The 12,619-nt window shown below is 44.9% G+C and overlaps 1 protein-coding gene across 2 annotated transcripts; it reads right to left on the bottom strand.

The window, feature by feature from the left end:
- Positions 1-386: 386 nt before the first annotated feature.
- Positions 387-11,085, bottom strand: ODC1 (ornithine decarboxylase 1). Of its 2 annotated transcripts, XM_057370490.1 has the most exons (11): positions 10,784-11,084; positions 7,771-7,919; positions 7,431-7,604; positions 7,089-7,261; positions 6,665-6,799; positions 6,431-6,512; positions 6,021-6,104; positions 4,561-4,723; positions 4,362-4,474; positions 3,863-4,077; positions 387-1,031 (listed from the first exon to the last, which is right to left on the bottom strand). In XM_057370490.1, the coding sequence occupies exons 2-11, from the start codon at positions 7,870-7,872 to the stop codon at positions 890-892; spliced, it is 1,383 nt and encodes a 460-aa protein (XP_057226473.1). In that variant the 5' UTR covers positions 7,873-7,919; positions 10,784-11,084; the 3' UTR covers positions 387-889. The 2 variants fall into 2 exon arrangements, with proteins under 2 accessions (XP_057226473.1, XP_057226472.1); XM_057370489.1 differs by lacking the exons at positions 387-1,031; positions 3,863-4,077 and having other exon boundaries at positions 4,317-4,474; positions 7,771-7,916; positions 10,784-11,085.
- Positions 11,086-12,619: the final 1,534 nt, after the last annotated feature.

Genomic DNA, 12,619 nt, shown 5'->3' with positions numbered 1-12,619 from the left:
TCAAGTCCCATTTCTTATCTYTTTTATACTAAAGCCTTAGGCAACCCAGGTCAGAGAGCCTGTCAGTCACATAGATTCAGTTTCCTGGGTTTTCCCATAACATATTTTAGTTCTCACACACATAAAAAAGTGGTGTGTCAGTGGCAACCATAGAGCCTGTGCTGTATTCTCTCATTAACGACTAGATGTGTTTAGAAACAGACATCAGGCCTGGCCACAGCACTTACAGCCTAACTTGCAGAAAACCAGCACTGCACAGAGCTTGCAATATACAACTTGCTAAGCCCATGTTCAGTAGCGAAAAATAAATGGAAATTCAGAAGAATGCAAACAGTATTCACTTTGTTGACAGTCAACATTGTTCTAATCATATAGGAAAAAAGACCATTCATTTTCCCCACCCATTGAGGGTTTCCTTCACTTCAGCTGGGAGGCAAGAGTAGGGGAAATAACATCTGTTAGTAAGCTCTGGGCTTGCAGCATCTGGTCTGCCCTCACATATGCTCTAAAAGCCATCCATGACACATTAATTTTCTACCAAACACAGGACCAGTTATTTCAATATACTTTATTTTAAAACARGTAGGTCACAAAGCACTAAGCTTAGCCCGTTCTGCCATACACAAGCTACAAATACTTGTTTGACAGTTGAGGGTCAATCTTTAGTAGCRTACATGAAAAGTGAATAAAAATCCATATAAAACAATATTCAAATAGTTTCCATAGGAACACAGATAATTGTGACCCATCTCCTAGTCATTTTTCTTGCATTTATGCCAAACCTAAACTTTAAAAAAACCACTTAAAAATTCTACCAAGAATTAAGTTAACGGTCCCCCAAATGGCCTAAATTCAATGACTAACCTTGCACTTAGTTACCGAATATAACCTATACATTAATACTAGCTGAAGCACAAGTTGCTGGATATTCAATTCCGCTTTCCCAGGCACAAGAGAGTGGCAGACTAGCAACATCCTGCTCCTCCACTTCAGTTAGGAACCCTTGCTCCTTGATCTGCTGCATTAGTTGCCTAGAAAGGAAAAAAAAAAGTAAGTAGAAAACTGTTTCACTACAATCTACCTAATAATGTAAGTAAGGTACTTTTTTTTGTTATTGCCATTGAGTATGAACTCTTTATGCATCACCTGCAATACAGATATTATTATCATGGGGGAAAAAATAAAAATAATAAAAGCAGAATCCATGCAGGTTACTTGTGGTTGGCTAGGCTTGAGGGTAAGTGCCAATACCAAGCTGATTTTATCATTTCTTTGTAGGATTTAGATCTGTAAAGATGCTCCTATAYACCTCTAGCTACATCAGTATATCCCATGCTGTACAGATTTACTGACTAAGTGCTCAATAGTTCAGAATTTCTGATGTGAAAATCCCTGATGACTTGACTATCACTTATCCCACACCCTCACATTCCTGGGTAACTTCCATCAAGAAAAGGTATGGATGACAGACTAGGAATATAAAGTGAGAACCATACTCAGACAGGAGCTGTATTAAAACAAAACTTCAGTTGACTGAGTTTTTGGACTTGATTTATATAAGCATAGAATGGTTTGGGTTGGAAAGACACCTTGAAGTTTTAGTTCTAATCCCCCCTGACAAGTGCAGGGACACCTTCAACTAGACCAGGTTGCTCAGAGACACATCCAACTGGGCCTTGAACAYTTTCAGGGATGGGGCATCTCTTTCAATTTGAAGCCATTACTCCTYATCCTGTCACTAAGTGCTTTTGTAAATAGTCATGTCCCATCTTTCCTGTAAGTCCCGCCCCCCCAGGTACTGGAATGCCACAACGGGTCACCCCAAAGCCTGCTCTTCTCCAGGCTGAACAATACCCAACTCTCTCAGCCTTTCGTCATAGCAGAGGTGCTCCATCCCTCCATCCCTCTGATCATCTTTGTGGCCTCCTCTGGACTCAATCCAACAGTTCCATGTCCTTCCTGTTCTGGGGACCCCAGAGTTGACACAGCACTGCAGGTGGGGTCTCACCAGAGCAGAGCAGAGCAGAGGGGCAGAATCCCCTCCCTCCCCTGCTGCCCATGGGGCTCTGGATGCAGCCCAGGATCCATTGGCCTTTCTGGTTTGAAACRGCACATGGCTGGGTCATGTCCAGCCCCTCATCCCCCAAGAACCCCCAAGYTGCTTTGGATCTGTTCATCCCCCAGCCTGGATTGGTATCGGGAGTTGCCCTGACCCAGGTGCAGCTCCTTGCATTTGGTCTTGCTAAACCTCATTAGRTTCCCATGGWCCCACTTCTCAAGCCTGTCCAGGTCCCTCTGGATGGCAACCCTATCCTTCAGGTGTGTCAACACCAACACTTGGTGTTATCTTATGATTCTAGTTATGTTAGGTATGCAAGGCAAACAGTTGTGCCACTACAGGGCTCCCTCTTGTATTACTAGCTTTTACTTAAACACATGCAATCATCTCATCCTTAGTTTTTCACAGTTTCTAGCCACAAATTTAGTTGTACACCTTTACAACATGTAGATGACATTGCAAAATGCCTGTCCTAGAAARATCTGCTACCTAACCTCACTGATGCATCCCTCTCAGTTAAAGAGCCAGTTTGTATCACAGAATTCTCTTGCCAAAACAGAACGCACACATAGTGCTGAAAGAGGGCTGTGCTGTGGCAYTGGATGACAGTTATGTCTGTGTAATTAAGCTCAGCATGCCTCAGACCAAGTATTAAATTCTAACAGAAACATACTGCTACAATGAAAAAACTAGCAATTCTCCTGCAGAGGCATTTTYAGTTCAATTAGACACAGTTTTGGAGTTTCAAGGGAASTCTAAAWGCTTCATGTGGTKTGAGAAATGCTTCAAYTGACAGGAGGTTTCACTAAGGAGAWGMAGCAATATAAGCCTTGCTTATACTGGCAGGGTTAGTAAAGGAATGGAGGAAGCTTCCTCTTACTTTTATGGCAGAAACTCCCCTGCATGTGAAGATATTCAACAAATTTGAAAACAACCCAATAGCAGAGCTAATCATGCTTTAGGGTAACACTTCTGCCACAAAGCCCTCTGCCAGTCCAGKAGGCAGTTGCCAGTACAGAGGTAAGAGCTTCCCCCTACAGGAAATCCACTTTTACAGAAGGTGCAATCCATTAAGCTTTGTTGCACTGAAGTGCACTCACGTTACTTTAAACTGCTGTTTAAGTTGCAATTTCACAGTATCCTTGTACTTAAAAAGTAGTCCTGCTTTCTTTGCTTACCTGTTTAATAACTTCCCATGGAGATCTAGCACTCTGCACTGAGCACTGAGCCAGAGCACAACCTAAACCAAGGAATAGCTCTCAAAYAAACATACAGATCACACTGTGAAGCAACACTCTTGAATGTTCCTGCATCCTCCAGTCAGATTTAGTAAGCTACTAATTTAGAAGACAACATATTATTAGACTTGTAATTGACTAGTCTCTGATTACTAGTCGCAGAAGCTAAATGTRAAGAATTCATAGTGATTCTATATGTTGTGTGACATATAGACATATGCATAGCAACATATGTTGCTAAAGTCAAAACACTAGTGAGTTAATGAAGATTCCTAACACTACCCCTTTAAAAGCACATCTCCTGTAAGTGTAAGCTTGTAACAGCCCAAGGTCAAACTGCTATGCTTCCCTAGAACTTCAGGATCTAAGGAAATTTCTCTGTACAACAGAGAAGTAATTAGTAGCATCAGCATTGTTCTAAGCACACAGCAAAAACTTTCAGAGGCACTGCCTTCTTCTACACCAGGAGGTTTCACAAGAGATTTGGCCCTCCCTGTTAAGGGGTAGCCAACTGATATGAGCTATTCATTACAGTGATCTCAAAAGTACTCATTTAGTTACTAACCATGCTGGTCTCGACATCACATAGTGTATTGTTGGCCTCTGGAATCCATTGAAAGTAGAAGCTGCTGCAACAGTATAGGCACCCATGTTTTCAAACAAGATCCAGTCACCAACTTGCAGCTCTGGCATATTAAAACGCTCAACAACCCGATCTAAGCCATCACAGGTYGGTCCCCAAATGCTGCAGGAGTAGCAGCTGTCATCTGGCTTAGGCCKCTAAAGAAGAGAATGGAGAAGAGAATAATTATTTGACTACCAAAACAGAGCTTTCAGAACTAATATCATAGTTAGTGTAACATTCTATCCCTGAAGAGGAAGAAGAGTGCTTGTAGGTTCTTCTTCGCCTCTGGCTTTGAATTAATTCCACTGCATACTTCGTAAGTTAAATGCCAAACTTTGGCAACATGAAAGGAGCAGGGAACTGAGACTGACAGCTGTGACAAGGATTCTCCTACATCCATGATACACGACTAGTATGCGGTAATGCTGAACAGACATACCTTTTGCAGGACTGGTTTAACATGTGCATGATCATACAAGATGCAGTTGAAAGATCCATAGACTCCATCATTCACATAGTACATGAGAGTTTTGTCATTTGCATCATCTTCATCTGGAAGAAGTTGAGACACCAGTGAGAAAATGCTTGGGAAGAAACACACAGTTGGCTAGAACTAAGACTAGTCTAGATTTACATACCATCCGAGCCTGTTTGCTCCTTCAATACAATTTTCTTTGCAATGATGTTGACAGCCAGTGTGAAYGCTGATGCAACATAGTATCTTCCTGGCTCTGCAATGATTTTTATTCCAGAATCTGAAGGGAAGTATTTGTCCAGTGCTGGGTTGATTACACTTGTGATCTAGTGAAAAATCAGATGCCAGTACTATAATTTCATCAGCTGCTCAGGTGCTATTTTAGAAGTATGAGAAGAAGCAAGACCCTAAAGTTCAAAATTATATACTGGTGAAATGTAACATCTATTAACATCTACTGTAATTTCTATTGACTGCTTTTGCTTTTTTTTCCCCTCAAAGTCTTGTTTGCAAATAAATTTACACAAAGCAACAAAAGCAGAYATGACTTGCAGCTTAAAGTTTAAGGGACAAAACAGGTCACAATTGAGCCTGAAGGAAATCATCCCTCCTAGGTTCATTAAACCAACATCAATGCCCTGCAAGACCCCACACTTTAAATCTGATTTGTAGTCCACTTGTAGTGCTGCTACTCATGCACTATATCCCAGTTTACTGAATCCTAAATAGGTCACCTCGTGGGATCAGGAGAATACAGAGAGCTTTACTATCATACTTGAAATTCAGTTGCCTTCACGAACAGTTATTTCCAAGTTCTGAAGTTMTCATGAAGCTGCCTCCAGCCACAGCATGACTGTATCATGCCATGGAGCCCAATGATATCAATTCCTCTTGCTGCCTCACGTCTGCCCGTACTGCAYTATGAGAAGCCAGACTTTATTAAASGTACCAGAAGTGCTACAAGGTTAGCTCACACTATTATAAGAAAACTTATAACGTAACTTACAGTCTCCTTGTGTTARTATGTAACAACATTTAACACCACCTTCGGTTAGAAGGCAAGGTGCTCTGACAACACCCCTTTAAGCGGAAGTCCTATTATTAATCCAGCCCCCCATCTCGCATGAAAACAAGAGCTATTTCTGAGCGAAAGCAGGCAGGAAAACACTGAACAATTTTAAAAAAATATCTGAAAGCTAGTTCTAAACCAAATTGGACACTGACCTAATTTGCTGCCACCCATAAGGACTCTATGGTTTCAGGACTATTTTTTCACCTTGTTTGGGAGCAGTGCCTATCTACTTAGTCTGAAGTACAGCACCAACTGGAAGAAGTCTTACATCAGTAAGAATCAAGCCTGTAATTGAAACCTGCTTTATTTGTTTGAGACTTCTGCTTGTTTAGTCATTTAGCTATGTATCTAACATTTAGTCATTTAGCTATGTTCTAATTTTTAGTTTTCAAATTAATTCTTCTTTTCCTCTGAATTACATTTCTGACCTAACAGACACATTCTGGCAAATGTGTCTGCATACAAACAGAAAAAGCAAGATTTTATCTAATCCAGATCAACACTCAAACAGACTTCACAACCTGAGAAGTTTTTAGCAAAGCTATACATACCTCTTCAAATTTAAGCTTGACATCTTCAGAGCCAGGGAAGCCACCACCAATATCAAGCAGATACATACTGAAGCCAAGTTCAGCCTAAAATGAGATAAATAGCAACACCGTCAAGAAATCAGTTTATCATTTTAGCTTAAAAGGTAATATTAATTCTTTTCATTAACACTTGGAACAGAGCTAACTCATTGTGTTCAAGCAATAGTCATTTGAGTTTGAGCTGCCAATTTTAGTGCATCTATAGAAGAGTTTTGCCAAACTGGTCAAAGTAAGCTACCAGGACCTCAAAAATTCCAACAACATGAAGTCAGTGACTTAGCTAGCTTTTAACCCCATAGAAGTTGTACATTTCATTCAGATTTGCTGCAACAGTTGAACCGTAGGTCCAGAGAAAGTAGAACTAGACTTACTCCCATATCAAACACACAGCGGGCATCAGAAATGGCTTGAACAAAGGTCTCTGGATCTGTACATCCACTTCCAACATGGAAACTACAAAAAGATACAAATTATCAGTTACTATCCAGCAAATAAGAAGGTTTGTATGTACTCATGTCATCACATACAAAGGCATCTCTRTTATCAGGTAGACCATTTAAAGGATACTTATTTAATATGACCGTGTTTTGATATTGTCAGCTCACCTAACTCCAACAATAGCAAGGTCAAGTTCTTTTGCACGCTCCAGAAGAAGCCTGCTAGTCTTAAGAGTAGCTCCAAATTTAACACTCAGACGACAGACTGCTTTGGAGTCATCAGTGGTAATGCGCAAGACTAACCTAGAYAGAGCAAAACATGAGTTAAGTTTCAGTACAACAGAAATCATCATCATCAGGCATCTATGACTTCAGAATAAGACTGAGCTTAAAGATAGGAGCTGTTCTGTGTATCTCTTCCAAAACTGCCAGGAAGCTCTACAAGATTAGACTTCACTGGTTAAAAGTATGTTTATTATCTCACAATTTTGCAGACTATCTTGAACTAACGAAGAACAAGTTTCAGATAAAGCAGATATTTCTGTATCTTGGGAAACCAAGGAAAAATTATAAAACAATTAGCATWACTTACTTGGCTTTTGGATGGGCCCTTGCAACTTTCATTAGCTCTACTTCACTATCAAATGTCATCATCTGTACACCACTGCTGGCAGCATGTTTAATTTGAGATACTTGTTTGCAGGGATTTGCATATATTATTCGCTCAGGAGGTACACCAATGCTCTGTACCAGCTGTATTTCCGTCTGAAGAAAGAACAGATTACACTTGTAAAAAATGTTTCTAGACAGATGATTAATGTAATTAGAACAACAAAAGCAACACCACTTGGTTATGCTTAATTTTATACAAACACGTCTTGTACGACTGAACAGATACTAACGTCACAGATCAGAAGATAAGTCAGGATCTCACCTTACTGGCGCAATCAAATCCCGCCCCAAGAACAGCGAGTGTCTTCACAACAGCTCTGCTGTCGTTACATTTTACAGCATAGAAGGGGGTCACCCGAGGAAGGGCCTTATGCCACCGCAYGTGTTTCTTCACAATGTCTCCGAGGTCAGCAACGTAGAAGGCATCTTTATCATCCTAGAGCAAACACACATCCTAAAGTTACAAACAACAGATAACAGGATAAGCCTAGAGGTCAGCGTTTGAGGGGGCTGTCTTGCAGATAATTTGCAAGGTCAAATTGTTCTATTAGTTTATAAGTTTGTAGAATCACAAAATGTAATGGTTTTCCTATAATACTTACAGAAGATGACACTTCATTTATTTTTTGGTCAAGGATATCCTTAGCAGTAAAGCCTTCATCAAGGAAGGTCAACTCAAATTCTTCTTTGCTGAAGTTACTCATGACTTCCAATATTTCAGGTTTATGTGAAAGGACTTGGGTATTAACTGCTGATAATAAAAAAAAAAGTTAATTACTTCATTTGAATTCAGCTAGTYTACATTCAGTACTTCACTTGGATTTATATAGTCATTAGATGACCACTACAATGTACTCACAYAATATAATTTACAATTATACAACTCCTACAATGACCTCTAAAAGCTGCATAATGACAGAACAGATGTAATCAGAACCAAGGAGGCAGGCCAAAATAATCTTGCTAGCTGGAAGGCAACTTCTCCTCTGATCAGCAACTGCAAGATGTTCTGAATCTACTCAAACAAAAACTAATCAAATAAATACTGTCAGATATTATTAATCTGCCTCCCTGGAAGTTTCTGCTCTCTTTTCCTTCACCTCCACATCAGAGCTATTAATATTATAGCTTTATGGCTAGTGTCTACTTACCAMTTCTTTTTAAACAACTCTTACACACTATTTTAGCCCATGAGTTTCGGAAGAAAAGTGAGTTTTCCGGTTATAAACTTGTTATTACCACCATAATCTAAGAACGTTACTGACTTCTGAGTAGTGACAACTCTCATTAAGTCCAAGCCAGGTAAATATCTGGATTCTAATTATAGTTCAGACTGTGCATAAAACAGACATGAATGAGAACAGGTTGCCTGATCTACTCATGACTCCCAAGCTACATGAAAACCTCAGCTGTCATGAGTGGCAGTTACACACTTTGAGATTAGTTTGTAACTCTGACCTGCTGACAAAGTCTTAACTGTGATCCCAATTAGCACTTTAGAGCAGGATTTTACCACAGTCCATTACAAATCTTCATTGCCAACAGGAATCTACCTGCCAAGCAGAAAGTCCCTTGAGAACCAGAACTAAAGAGCAAAAGCACACTTGTCTGCCATCCATGACCCTTGAAGGCCATGGGCCRCCCTTTTACTGAGTAGTCCAAATACAGACTGACACCATTCTCCATCAAGATACCTTTTAAAGACCTCAGCACTGCAAATGACTCTAAGAGAAGATACAGTTTCATGTAACAGGGTCCAGGATTCTTCCTTCTCTCAGCAATATTTTACACTCAAACTAGTCAGCAGACTAGGACTAATAATTATGCAAACTATGAATTATTCACTATTTTTAAGTTATGCTACTSTTTCCTCTATTTTCAAAAAGTCTGGCTATAAACCATTTGAAAAAGGATGTTTTATAGCTATTACAGATTAACAAGGTTCTAAGACCAACAGAATAATTCATTCCACATATGTGTATACCAAAATTCATCGAATTTTATTTACTGAGTAACTTTGTCACATCAGCAGTTMTACTTAATTTCAACCTTGAAAAACATATGGCAACAAGAACTACTTTGCAACTTTTGATCATTTCTCACGAGACACAAATCAAATTTGAGATTCAAACTAGATTAAGCTTGGATTCTAATAAACCCAACAATCCACTGAACCTCATTCTCCCCTTGCTCTCATTCACGTGCAGTGATAATTCTCCCTCAAGCTGGATTAAAGTCTTCTCTTAAAAGCCTCTTTGTGTTTGATATTAAGGAGAAGTTGCATCTCATCATAGAGTTGCAGCTTTGCAGAAAAGCAGTTCAGGGACTCCAGCTGCAGCTAAGGGAAGTGAACACCATTAGAAAGAATTCAGTTTAACCTCCCCTCTGCAGAGCACTGCATGAAAAGTACTTTTCCTATTAACATGTAAAAGGTAAATTACTTTTACTGGCCACAACACATTTTGTTAAGAAGTTCTTTCAAGCCTTCCATCTCCACCTCATCGCACAATTTTAACTACAGTATAATTACACARAATATAGACAGAACACGATCATGTAGGTGCAAACTGTAGCCTCATAAAGTATGTTTGGACTGCGTGCAAAGTGTCTGCAGCTCCCCAGAAGACAATTTAYGCTCATTTAGAATTTGTTCTCTTTCATTCCCTTATTCAGCAGCTGTATTTAGACAAAGCTGAGTCATGCCTGCAGGCTCTGTACTCAAACAGCCAAGCTGCGTCTAGAAAAGGTGCCCGAGGCGCCCGTGACTCCGGATCCTGCAGAGCGCTGCGGGCTGCAGTGGGCACGGACGGGGCCGGCTGCCTGTGCTCACTGATGAACGCTTCTCCCTGCAAAGCCACACGGTCCCGCAGCGGAGCCGGCACCAGGCCGGGCAGCGGGGCACTGCACGCCCAGCCTCACACTGCGGCTTCCCGAGGAGGCGCCTGTCAGCCCCGGGGTGCAGATTTTTTACAGCTCGTATCACTCTGTGGCTGGGCATCCACCCCGAGAACCCCGGGGAGCAGCGCTCGGCGGGAGAAGGGCTCCCTCCCCATCCCTCGGGGCGTTCAAGGCCAGGCTGGATGGGGCTCTGAGCAATCCGGTCTAGTGGAAGGTGTCCCTGCCGTAGCCAGAGTTGGCACRAGATGGTCTTTAAGGTCCCTGCCAGCCCAAATTGCTCTGTGATTCTTTGATTCGCTCCCGGCCCAGGCCAGTGCCCGCCGGGTGTGCAGGGAGGCAGCGCCCTGGCGCCGCWCGACCCAAGGCCGAGCCCGGGAGCCCCGGGCCCCGTTGCCATGTTCCTGCCACGCACCTGCCTCTCCCCAGCCCGGAAACAGCCCGGCGGCAACGGCGGGGCCGCCCCTTCCCCCGCYACCGGGACGCGCAGCCAACACTCCCCAGGCGAGCCGGTCTGGCCCGTTCGCAGCCGCCCGGAGCCTCCCTCCTCCCCGCCGGGGCCGGGGATTCCCCGTACCCAGCGGCAGCACCGGCGCCCAGCCCGGGCCGTGTCGCTTGGCAGCGGCCCCGCAGACACGTGGCTCCGCGCCGGCCGCTTCCGCCGCGGCCCCGCCGCCCGCCCGCTCCGCTCCCGGCACAGCCCGGCRCATCCCGCCTCACCTCGCCTCGGGCAGCGGTGGAGGAGCTGCTGTCAAGTCTTGGCGGCGGCCGATCTCCTCGCTCCGAGCCGCCTCCCCCTCCTCCTGCGAGCCGGGCGCGGTGCGCGGAGCCGGGCGAGAGCGCCGGTCCGGCTGAGGAGGAGTGGGGCCAGGGAGGCAAGCGGAGCGCCGCGGCTGACAAAGCTTCGCCACGGCCGCCGCGCTCGTATTTATAGCGCCAGGGCGTCGCTGTGGCAACGCACCAGCTCAAACCAGCCGCGATCGGCTGGGACCGGGCGCGCTCCCACCGCCGCTATTGTGACGCACGGCCGGACATGCGCACGGCGCCGCGCGCCCCCCGCCCCGCCCCGCCCCGCCCCTCCCTTCCCGGCCCGGTCCGCCCGGTCCGGCCCTGCCTCTGCCCCAGCTCCTGCCCCTGCCCCTGCCCGGCCCCTGCCGAATCTATGTACGGGCTGTGTCCCTCCTGGGCCCCCTTGAGCCGCTCGGGACGGGATCCACCTGCGTGGTGATGTGCGCGACCCYAGCCCTGCCCGCTGCCAGCAGGTGCACGGCCCGCGCCGCCCCCGCCGCCCGTTCGGTACTCCCGGTTCGGTACCGCAGCCTCAGGCCGGAGCGCTGCGGCTGCAAGCGATGCTGGAGGAAGGCCCCGCTGAGCCGGGGACCCGGAGYGTGTCACAGCCGGAGTGTCGGTGGGGTGACACTCTGGAAGCATTTGTCCCGCTCAGAGCCGTCCGTTTGCGCGGCTCTCGCAGGTGCTGTGCTCGGTGTGCCGGCATTGGCTGCTGTCCGCACCGGTGCTGCCCCTGCCTCCATCCCTGACCACCGAGGCTGTTACCCAAAACTCTTTCCATAACACTGACCACTGCTTTTCCATCCGCTCTTGCTCTGACACTGGTAGCTGTTTCCACTGGAGTTTCCACTGTAGGGTTATTTTGTATTACTGGCTTGTTTTAAAAATGGGCTTTGGTGGAAGGTGTAATAAGGTATCAAGAGATTCTTTCAACCCATTTTTTTATTTAGCCCCGGGACGACTGTGCTTTCTGCCCTTGCTAGGACAGACATTTTCTGCCCCTCTCCCCTTACCTCTTTAAAACGTTCGAGTCTCACCCCATGGTAGACATAACCCCCTACAGACTGAGTCCCTGCCCTGTCGATGTTTGTGGGAGGATGGAGCTGCCCTTGCAATTCTGGAAAGGGGATTTTTACACCCTGCGGCGTCTGGAGCATTTATTAGAGTGGCAAGGAACCTTTCTGCAGCCCATGCTGCAGGATATAGCTCAGGGTGCTCCTGCTCTCCATCTCCAAGTCACCAAAGGTTATTTTAATGGCTGTCTGAAGGCAGACATCTGGGCAGCCCTGCCCTCCTGCAGAGCTGGCGACKGAGCACTGCAACGTGGAGAAAACCCTCAGTCCTACATGAGGAAAAGTGATGTGAAATGCTGGCTGCTGTGGGATGCTCTTCTGGAGGTACCCAAAGCAAAAGGCTCACCGGCCTCAGAGGTCCCATCCTCCCACCTCTTCCACCAAGCTCAGCTGGAAAACCCACTATATTTCAGGCAGAAACAGATCAGTGGGATGCCCTTGCCCACCCCACAGCCCCCAGCTTCTGGAGTCGGGGGTGGAGGGGGCCAGGCTGTGGCTGCAAAAGGATCCCTTGAAGGATGGAAATAAAGGAAACCACCAAGATCAAGCAGATRATAAACAAAAGGTGAATTGGTACTCGGCTAAAATAAGTATCAGGGTATGGAGCTTCTGGTTTTAATTAAAATGATCTAATGAAAAAGGAACATAATGTCATAAAATAATTATATATTTATATATGTATATATGTATATAT

This window comes from Malurus melanocephalus, unplaced genomic scaffold (assembly GCF_030028575.1).
Source record: "Malurus melanocephalus ecotype Western Australia unplaced genomic scaffold, MMel_1.1 scaffold_127, whole genome shotgun sequence".
NCBI classification, from domain to species: domain Eukaryota; kingdom Metazoa; phylum Chordata; class Aves; order Passeriformes; family Maluridae; genus Malurus; species Malurus melanocephalus.
This window is presented reverse-complemented; position numbering and strand designations above follow the sequence as displayed.